General features: G+C 35.8%; 1 protein-coding gene across 1 annotated transcript; it reads left to right on the top strand.

The window, feature by feature from the left end:
- The first annotated feature begins 999 nt into the window (after positions 1–999).
- On the top strand, positions 1,000–5,971 carry LOC135153206 (alpha-(1,6)-fucosyltransferase-like). Its single transcript, XM_064095572.1, has 3 exons — positions 1,000–1,181; positions 3,011–3,161; positions 3,931–5,971. Exons 1-3 carry the CDS (start codon positions 1,000–1,002, stop codon positions 4,093–4,095), a joined length of 498 nt encoding a protein of 165 aa, XP_063951642.1. The 3' UTR covers positions 4,096–5,971.
- Positions 5,972–10,929: the final 4,958 nt, after the last annotated feature.

The following is a 10,929-nucleotide window of genomic DNA, read 5'->3' as shown; positions in this document are numbered from 1 at the left end:
GGTATCAAATTAAAGAGTAGATATTGAGCTTTTTAAAAATGTGGTTTTCTTTTTGAAACCTAGATACAGCCCGCCAAATGACTTTTTGGTATCCCCTCTTTAAATTGTTTTTGCTCACTCATGCGTGAATGAGAAATAATTTAAGTAATTTCAGATGAGAGAGGAGATTCTAAGCTTTACAATGGTAGGTCATTTGTCTATTGTATTTGTGATTAAGCTATGATAAATCATCGATAAATCTCGGTTTCGTTTTTTGTGGGACGCACTGTATACTCGATTCGTTTAAAGAACCACTTTCTTATCCATGCCATGATTCACCATGTAGGAATAGCGCTTCTCATGACATGTCTAGCCCAGTGAAGTTCCGGGGTCAGGTGGGCATGCTGTGCTGAGCAGTCCTACGTGAAAGCACGGGATTTTCTGATGCCACAACTAAACTTGCAAAATGGTTATGCATGCATGCATGGTATACACATGGAGCTATTTATATAGCTCCATGGTATACCAAGGAGATTTGGAAGCTCCTTGGGTATACACGTCGCTATTACCATACATGTAGCACGGAGATACACGAACCGTAAATCTAATGTTGCCGTACTTGAGGTTGCTTAAACTCCGGATGTGTGGGAGGGGACACAGAGTGCAATTGCAACTTATTTCAATCTAAATATTGTAACAAGCTAAATAAGTTCTTACTTACAAAATAATAAGTCGTTTTTATGACAGGGGTCTGTCTGGTGATCCATTTCGAATAAGAACTTAATTCCAAATGACCGTCAATTTTGTCTTTCTTTTTTTTTTTTTTGGGGGGGGGGGCAGTACCCACTTTGCTCTAGGTCCCTGACAGCCTATAGGCCTCTGAAATGTTACTTCGGTTTGTCACGATTCTATTTAATTTTCAACTATGACTTCCCTACTACAAGTTGATTTGGATAAAAATACAAAATTTTGTGAAAAATCTCGATGATAATTTTCAAACTGAATCTTTTTAATGAAAGCATGCAGGTGAGGCGAACAGATAAGATCAAATGGGAAGCCAAATTTCATGGTATCGAGGAGTACATGGTTCATGCTGAAGAATTCTACGAGAAATTAGAAAAGAAACGAGGGGAATCAAGAGGTGTGAGAAGAATCTTCTTAGCAACAGACGAGGTTAATCTTCTTGATGAAGCCAAGAAAAAGTGAGTCTTGATAATTCGGCAACGATATGTTATATAACCTAATAATGCAATCATCCAATTGTATCATAACATCTTGATTTGTAATGCCAGTTAGTTTTTTGACATCAGTGTTTAAAATTTAAAAACATAAACGCTTTCCGATTCTAAAATTGTCTAGATTATATTTTGTAGCAATGGGTTACGGATGTGTTTATGCGTGTGGTTTGTGTGCGCAAGAGGGAGTGTGTGGGTGTGTGAGGGTGGGTGTGTGGAGGTGTCGTGGCTGAGTGGTTCAAGGCGCCTGACTATACACATAAGGGTTTAGGGTTCGATTCCTGGCACTGCCTTTGGGCGAGTATGAGGCTTACTACTACCACTACTACTGCTACTACTACTACTACTACTACTACTAATACTACTACTACTACTACTACTACTACTACTAATAATAATAATAATGATAATAAATGTTATGATAATAATAATATTATTAATAATAAATATACAAATGACAATAATTGGATTCTTATACAGCGATTTATCAATCCATGACTGCTCAAAGCGCTTCACAATTAGGTCGGTCACTGGATTCATATCTTTTTAGCAGCCTGTTAGGCAGGCGCATGCCTGCCTAGCATTGATCTTTTTGTCTTGCATCAAATATGAAGAGCGTTTTATGCATGTTTGATATCAACATGTGCATGTGTTGTTTTGTAAAGTGTGTGAGGGTGTGTGTGGGGGAGGGGTTAGTTCGGAAATGTTTATAGATTCATAAGTGGCACAGTGGCAAAAAGGAAGGAAGTGCGAGTACGTGTTCTCATTACAACACGAGTCTATTTTATTTTGTGTGATGATTATTCACAAAAGAGAGACATATATTATCAGACGTACTATGGTCTTTATAAGTAGAATGGTAATATTGGCCACTACAGATAGTTACTCAGTTGATGAGCTAGGATTCATACCTTTTCTGTGAACCTTTGAAGACACAAAAAAAGACGAGGTAAGGTATTGCGTGAGGATAGAACAGTGTTCAAGCTAGAAATTATCAACGATATTTTCTTGTCAATGTAAGGAATGCGGTGTGCAATAATTATATAATAATCAAGATCATTCAGCCGTTAAATGGCAATTTAGTCATTCTGTTGAGAATTGTTACTATGAAAGGTCATAATAATCAGATAATAGCCTCTATACAGATTAAGTCTTCATAGACGGAATGAAAAAAAAGGATTAATAAATTAGAAAAATGGCGTCCTCAAATATTACATCATTGCTGTGAGGGTATCTCATGAAAATGAAGATTGGAGAATCTGCATAACTATTCACAAGAAAGGGCAAAACGATGAAAAGATTGAAATTGTGGAGGTAGAAATGTTAGATATGGAAAATCAGTGGACGAGCACACCTATGAAAACGATAAATTCAAACAAAGATAAAGGGAATTAAACTAAACAAGAGTTTTCTCGTAAGGGACTTAATCGAACTGGATACTACAAGAAGGTGAAAGAACATGGTGAATAAGGAGGGAATAATAAAACTTACTTACAAACGGTTGTGATCACTACAGATTGTTCATGGTGAAATTGCTCAAAGACTGATACAAATTTTTTCATGGAGTACCGCTGAAAGATTGTATTGAATTGCATCAAGAACGATAGAAGGCGTGGATAACATGCAGATATAGCTAAAATGTTACTCGGGAGGGTGAAAACTTCGTCGATTATTGAACTACATCGTTGAGAGATCTGACAATGATAGTGTCTTTCAGTCTTTTCGTGACCTCTGTTAAATGGGGATTACGCCTTTTCAAACCGTACGTTATCTCTTTCTTTTTCATTTTTGTTCAGATATCCTGGTTATGTGTTTGTGAGTGACAACAAGATATCTCAGTCAGCAAACCTTGCATCAAGATCATCAGAGGACTCTCTGAAGGGAGTCATCGTTGACCTACATCTATTAGCTCGTTCTGATTTTCTTGTTTGCACGTTCACTTCCAATGTACGTATACTCTTACAGGTATTTGATTGCCTGTTAGGGAATTTTCATGGTACAGATATGAAACAAAAGACATGAAATGACAGAATGCAATAATTATATGATACAAAGTAAGTATCAAATAACGTATGAATCAAATATTTGCGTTCTTCAAACTCAAGCCATTTTTAAAGTGAAATATTGTTTGATGTTGATATTTTTAAGATCGGAAGCTTATCTGATAAACTTGGGCAGTTAAATAGAAATCTAATATTTTGGGGGAAATAATTGTGAAGTGTCGATTTGTCCAGTAGTTAGAGAATTGGACTCATAATCGTAAGGTTGTGAGTTCGAATCCCTACTCTGCCATTGTGTCCTCTTTGATAAAAGACCAGAAAGTATGTCGTCTATAAGGTCAGCCACTACATGCACTATGACTGATTAACCTAGACGTAAATGTTTCCTATAGGCTATAAGTAATACCGACTTGGCGTTTACCAGCAAAACGCTGCCAGGCCGAGTTCCTGCGGGAGTTACCATAAACGAAAACAGAAAAAGAAAGCGATATTCGAGTATAAGCATTTTCAGATACTGATAGCATATACGGTACTGAACATAAAGATATTCTTGCAACTGCATTTTCAGTTTTCACTTGCCGGATGTTATCGAAAGAGTGTAGATTAATTAGATCTTAGAATAATCTTGGTTCTTTCCTCTGTAATCTGAAATGCTAGCATTATTGGAGAATGTAGATGAATGAAATATATTAAGAGGAGTCATCCTTTCATTTCAGATTTGCCGACTGGCTTACGAGGTGATGCAACATTACCACGTTGATGCTTCCAGCAAGGTCCGATCTGTTGATTGTGGATACCACTGGCATGGACAAAACCATAATAGCTCGGGCAAATCAGCCAAGATGCCGGAATATGAAGCGGCTGAGAACATTCACTTGTAACCATGAATCTCATCTTCCTTTCATTGCCGGTCCTTAATTTATAAATTAACCTTATTGTTATAATTATGATTATCAACAATTTATTTAAATGACATTTGTATTTCATTTTGCATGAAGTTAGATATGAATTTTGCATTTAAAGATAATGAAGTAATGGGTAGTTATATAAACATGACTACCAAAAAAAAATGTTTGATTATGGGTGAATCATAGGTGAAAATGTCGTGTGTCGAACGGGACTCAGAACGGGACTAAACAAATTCACCCATTTAAAGCATATTTTGTTGTAAAAAAATTGAATTTCATCGTTTGTTTGGACAGTAGGTTGGTAAATGTTGCGAAAAAGGACGATTTTCCTTGTATGGAATCGCCCTATACTTATCAGTGTTGTAGTCAAGGCTCAAAACTCCAAGACCAAGGCTTCAATACCCAAGGTCAAGGCAAAGGCCAAGGCCTGAAAACCTCAAGGCCAAGGCTAAGGCATTTCAAACTTTCGATGTATGTGACAAATATGAGCCAACAATGCTAAAGACGGCAGACATGGCACACAGGGCAAAATGTATAAAAGGTTTGAGCGAGCAAAAATTTTGACCCTACGTACATGTAAACGAAAATGATTTCATGATAAAGTTAGACATACCGGTAATATTAAAATAATGATGTATTTACGTTTGTACATTTTTTTCTAGGTGATTTACATTACAACGAGTATTATTACCACGGTCATCTGATCCTGACATGCCCATTCTCAACGTATGTCTTTCTCTCCTCCCTGGGACAGGGGCGGCAGAATGTATTTTTGTTTGGGGGGGGGGGGTCAAAGCCAAAAAGGGCACTTATATGTCAAATTGGGCATTTTGGTGCAAACATATATTTTCAAGATGAGATTATCAATCGCGTGAAGTAATTGTGTGGTTTGTAGAAATTAAGTTGAGCAAAGCCTTTTTAAAGTGATTTATAATAGACAAAATATTTATTTTGATTTAGGCTTTACTTTTCTGCGAGAAAGCGTAACGAGTAAGCGGTTTTGAAAAAAATCTATTCTGAAGTTGTAAAACTAGATTTTTGGTCAATTATGGCGCTATAATCACTATTAAAAGGGCATCCTTGCGAGATTTCGCCAGCCCGAATCACGAGCTCAAATTTCTTGACAGATGGTATCAAGACATGAAAAATTAAATATTCCGAGCTGTTTTTGTATTAAAAAAATGGGTAACTACCTAAAGAATTAACGCGAGCGCGAGGCGCGACCTAAAATGTTTAATATACTGACCAGACAAGGTAGCTGTTAAGGACTGTATTTAGTGACTCATAAATGGGATACATAACTCACCAATCAAATAATGCTAGCTCAAAACTTTGTGACACTTCAACCTGAAAAATTGACATTCTAAGCATTTATTTGTAAACGGAAACAGAATGAATACCTTTACCGAACACTACTTGATGCGAAAGTGCAGAACGCGAGCCAAAAATTTGTGATATTCCAACCTGAAAACTAGACATTCTAAACATTTTTGTAACCATGAACAGGATTAGTACCGTATTTAACAATAATTGATGCGAGCGCGATTCAAAATTTGATGATTTTCGAACCTAAAATGTATCATGTTTTACTATAAAAAATAAAAAGGGCATTCATTTGGGAAATAAGGGCATTTTCGATTTTGGAAAAGGGGCTTTTTTCCTACATGTAATTTTTGTCGGGGAGGGGAAAGAGAGCAAAAAGTGCAAGTTGAAATTTTCAAATACTGACCTTAAAATGAGTCATTTTGAAATAACGGTGCGCACCGCAATACCCTTAGTTGGGGGAGGGCAAATCTTTATTATTTCTTGAAACAGTAAAATTTAGTTCTCTATTAAACCATATTAACACAAAAACAAATACGTTGTTTATTTCATTAAACTTGTAGTGAAATGGAATTCGCTGTCGAACCATATGATTAAAAAAAAAGAAAACGTTTTTTTTACTTTGTTTTGTCAATCTGAGACACTAGACCCAAAAGTAAATGTTTTCAATTTTACCTGCCTATCAACATATTTACTAATTTTGCAGTATATTCTGCCTAACCAGCCAAATGTGTGACCCCCATCCTTGTTACGCCCTCACATGTTTCTCCCCTTCTCCTCTCACTCTCGTTTCCCATTTCTTTTTCTCGCCTTTTTACATGTTTTAACAAATATCAGAACCCCCCTCAAACTAAACATATTGTCACAATCTATCACAAAATTGGCTCGACCGCTTGATTCAATCGCTTTGATTTAATTTGTATTTCTAACTCACTTAGTGAAAGTGTCATTAAATCAGGAGTACAATTAAACAGGTTTAAGTGATCACTGTGTAAAATATCAACCTCTTTCTCCAAAGATAATTCGCTCGATCAAACATTTCGATTTTGACACATTTAAACAAGATATAAGCAACATTGACTGGAAAGAATTTTATTCATCTGGTCAGGATGTAGAAAAAGTATGGTGTTGTTTTATAAGTACTCTGTTGGAAATATGTGATAGACATGCCCCATTTATGGCAGTGCGTCTTGAGCAAAGAGAATGATGCACCATGGATTTATGATAACTATCTTAATCTAGCACGAGAAATGGATTACACTCGAAAATAATTCCGAAAAACCAAATCAATATCTTGGTGGCAAAAATTTCAGCATTTTCGAAATAGAGCAAATAGAGCTCCTTTTTTTAGTAGATCCATTGGTACATGTATATTTATACAATATGACATTGCGAACATGCGCTATTCCAAAAGATTTAAAGACGGCAATAATTATACCAATACATGAAGGAGTATCACATCGTCGTTAATTTTAGACTGATATCTGTTCTACGTGCATAGTCTAAAATAAGAGAAAGAGCAATCCACAATCAACTTTATGTATACTTGAACGACTAATAACATACTGCTAACGAATTCCCAGTCAGGTTTTAGACCTTTGCATTCTACTACTACATGTCTAACTAAAATTACAGACTATATTTGATAAAATGGATCAGGGGCGAATGGTCGGAGGTATTTTCCTCGATTTACGTAAAGCGTTTGATGTTATACCACACAATTTCATTCTAGGAAAACTGAAGTATAATGGAACGAATATGATCGGATGAAAGCATATGTAACATACAGGAGACAGTTTGTCGTAGTAAATAATTGTATCAGTGAAAGTGAAATAGATTAGGCGTCCCACATGGATCTATATTGGGTCCATTAATATTTTGTAATTTTTTTTGATAAATGATATATGTAATTTGTATTTGAATGTTAATTCCAAAATGTGTCTTTATGCAGATGTTACTGCTCTTTTCTGTCATGATGTATTATCTAAGGAGGTTTAAACAAAATCTGCACAGTGATTTTGATGTCACCTGTAACTGGCTCGACCTTAACGGTATGCATTTGCATCCAAAACAGACTAAAGTCATGGCTTTTGGTCATTGAGAAATGATGCTTTAATGATAAAATATAGAAATGAACCAATAAAAAATATAAATATAATCAAAAACTTGGGTGTTACACTTGACTCTGGTATGACTTTGGGGAGAACATGTATCTAGTATCATTGTAAAAATATCTCGTACGATAGGTTGTATAAAGAAAATCAAACAATTCCTTCCGCTAGGATTCTTATTTATATTTTTTCATGATTTTATCTTACATTGATGATTCTTGTATACCCTGGGAAAGCAGTGCACAAACCAACAAAAATAAGATACAAAACTGCAGAGAAAGTATGCCCGAATTATTTTTAATAAGGACTATCGTACTCCCCAACATGAATAAAATATTGTTGTTTACACTCAAATGGCAAACATTGGAGGAACGTATCAAATACCAATATTGTGTTCTTGCTTTCAAAAACGATGTAAGCACCAGCCTATCTGGAACCACTTATCTGCAAAACGTAATATGACTTATAAAACACGATATTTTGAACAACGTCCCCTCAAATTCCCTGCCCAAAGACGAATTACAAAAGAAAATCTTTTGAATATTTTGCTGCCGTCATATTTACTTCGCTCCCTTGTCATGCTTGTGATATACAAAAATGCACGTCCCTCCATGCATTCGAAAAACACAATTAAAATTCTGACTGTAATTAACATTCTGACTGTAATAATTAAAATTCTGACTGTATATACATGTAATTACATTAAATAACTTAATGAAATGACTCCATGTTACTTGTTGATTCACTCAATATGTATGATGTATTCTGTTTTACTTAATTATATGTTACATATATTACATTGCTACGATGTTAAATTACTTGTTAAACTGCAGGGCGCCTTTGTAAAGCGCTTTTGCATAACTGAACAGGCTATACTCTGCAGTATAAAATAAATAAAATAAATGAATAAATAAATATTCGCCCTGAATCAAATACTGAAATTGGTACCCGGCGTTGTTTGAAACTATTAATGAATTTGCCCAGACTCGAACATAAATATTTTCTTTAAGGAGGGGGGGGGGGGTAACAATAACGATGATAAAAAATAGAACAAATCATATTTCAGTGTTTGACGAACAAATTCTAAATGAGACCTCTCACATAAGAAGAAAAAAAGACGATGATTACATTTGAGCATTGCACTTTAGTAATTTAATTGCTGTCAGGTTTGAAATTGATTGAATATTGTGGATTTCATTGTCACGTAATTATTGTAATAAGCAGAGCAAATCTTCTTAAAACTTACGTGACATGTGAAATGCTGGAGATATTTTGTTCTATTATTCTACGACCTTTACCCTCTGTTTCAATCATGTTTATCCATCGCGACGGTGTTTATATGCTCTATAGCCTAACATGGAAATTCAGGGCCTAAAGATATGGCATATACGATAATATGCGGTTGAATAAAAATTGTCCAAGCCCGAGTATCCAAGCTTTAATATACATAATCGTATTTCTATCAGAATTCATGAATGGTTGCACATTTCGATCCAGGCGATTCACAATGTTTCGACCACATAAAATGCGTGTCCATGATGTTTAAATAATCACCCTTGGAATGTGATGTGTTCCAATAATAACCCCCAGAACTCCTGATAGTGTCTTAAAAGCCCTTGATCAGGGGTCCGATTTGGGATATTTTGGAACATCGCCTTTCATATATACCCTCGACAAAAGTAGTGTGAAACCCTACCCTTAACAATTAGTATCGGCTACAGAACAGCTACTGGGTAAGAAATTATAATGTAACAGTCATAGCCATGGGCAGAAATCTCCCAAAATGTAACCCCCAAAAAAATTACAAGCAAAAAAAAGGGGGGGTTATCATCAAACATGTAAGGTCATGTAGTCAAAAATACATGTATTATTTCGATTGTGAATGATGTGAACAAAAATAGTAGGGAGTAAAATTTGATGGTGTGCCCCTATTATTTTTGGTAGGGGGACACGTCCCCCCCCCCTGGGATTTCCGCCCATGGTCCCTGCAAATCTACATGTAATTTTTGCGACAGAGACTGGGTACTTTCTCATCGTTCTCGTTGGCAATGATAAAGGGAATTTCCGAATCCGCCGAGTGCCATGTTTCCTAGTCGATGGCCCCATTCTCATTGGTTTAATTATCGTCAGGTCATGGACCTCTTTGGCCAGTAGGGTGTGACCAGGCGAGGTATTAGATTTTCATCATGGATGCGCCTTTTTTATGATAACCATGCGGGGCCGGGAAGAAGGGGAAGGGTTGTCGTTTTGACACACTTGTCAAATGTACCGAATGACGAAACTCTGGAAAAGAGAAGCATATATGGCTATGGCTCGCCATTTGTCCCATAAAGAGGTTAAAGTTGAGTTTTTCGCAGATAAACTAAGTTTTTCGATCGATAAGCTAAGTTTTTCATTCATCTTTTCGCCGAAAACTCAGTTTATCGGTGAAAAACTAGGGTTTTCGACTGATAAACTTAGTTTTTCAATTGAAAATATGAAAAACATAGTTTATCGAGTGATAAAATGTGTTTTTTCATTTGAAAAACAGATTTATTTGATAAACTCTGTTTTACAAAAAGCTCAGTTTATCGAATTCGAAAATCTTAGTTTACATCTAAATTTATCAAATGAAAATTTATGTTTTTCGGCGATAAACTGAGTTTTCTTAATAAACCGAGATGTTTTAGTGATAATCTTAATTTTTTAAAGTGATAAAATTAGTTTATCGGTGAGAAACTGAGTTTTTAGAGCGAAAAACTTAGTTTATCACTCGAAAAACCGAGTTAATCGGCAATAAACTGATTTTATCGCCTTTATGTGACAAAACGATGGCGCGCCATATATGGCACTCTCTTCCTTGCTCCCCCTCTCTCTCTTAAATCCATCCCATCTCTCTCTCCCCTTTTATCAATCTATGTCGCTCTTGTCCTCTGACGATCATAATGCATTATGAAATCCCAAGAGTTTGTAATTATTTATTGTCGTTCATTAGATTGTTAAAATCTATATAATATTAGCCCACTTCCTATAGCTCCCTTTCCTAGTATTTCTTACCCTAGTCTTTATTTCTTTTCCTCTCTCTCTCTCTTCCTTCCCATTTCCTCACCTCTCTCTCTCTCTCTCTCTCTCTCTCTCTCTCTGAACTTTGCTCCTGTAAGCATGCATATATTCATGACTAGCAGACTAATAATTCGAAAAATGTTTTTGTTCCCTTCTTCTCGTTTTCTCTATGCATGCTATGCCATCTGACTCACCTCAACCATCCGCCCCCTTGTCACTCTTTCTCTCGCTAATCTCATCGTCTCTCAAACCATTCACAAGAATTACTAAGACAAGTGCTACCCTTTTAGACAATTTTCTGACAAAATCAATTTGAATTAGATACTAAAGG

The sequence above is a fragment of the Lytechinus pictus genome, chromosome 2 (assembly GCF_037042905.1).
Source record: "Lytechinus pictus isolate F3 Inbred chromosome 2, Lp3.0, whole genome shotgun sequence".
Taxonomy (NCBI): Eukaryota; Metazoa; Echinodermata; class Echinoidea; order Temnopleuroida; family Toxopneustidae; genus Lytechinus; species Lytechinus pictus.
The sequence above is the reverse complement of the archived record's forward strand: the minus strand, read 5'-3'. Positions and strand labels throughout refer to the sequence as shown.

Coding starts and splice junctions, on each gene's coding strand:
- LOC135153206 (XM_064095572.1), top strand. CDS start 1,000: ATGCAGGTGAGGCGAACAGATAAGATCAAATGGGAAGCCAAATTTCAT. Junction 1,182..3,010: donor CTTGATGAAGCCAAGAAAAA/GTGAGTCTTGAT, acceptor ATTTTTGTTCAG/ATATCCTGGTTATGTGTTTG. Junction 3,162..3,930: donor TTTGCACGTTCACTTCCAAT/GTACGTATACTC, acceptor CTTTCATTTCAG/ATTTGCCGACTGGCTTACGA.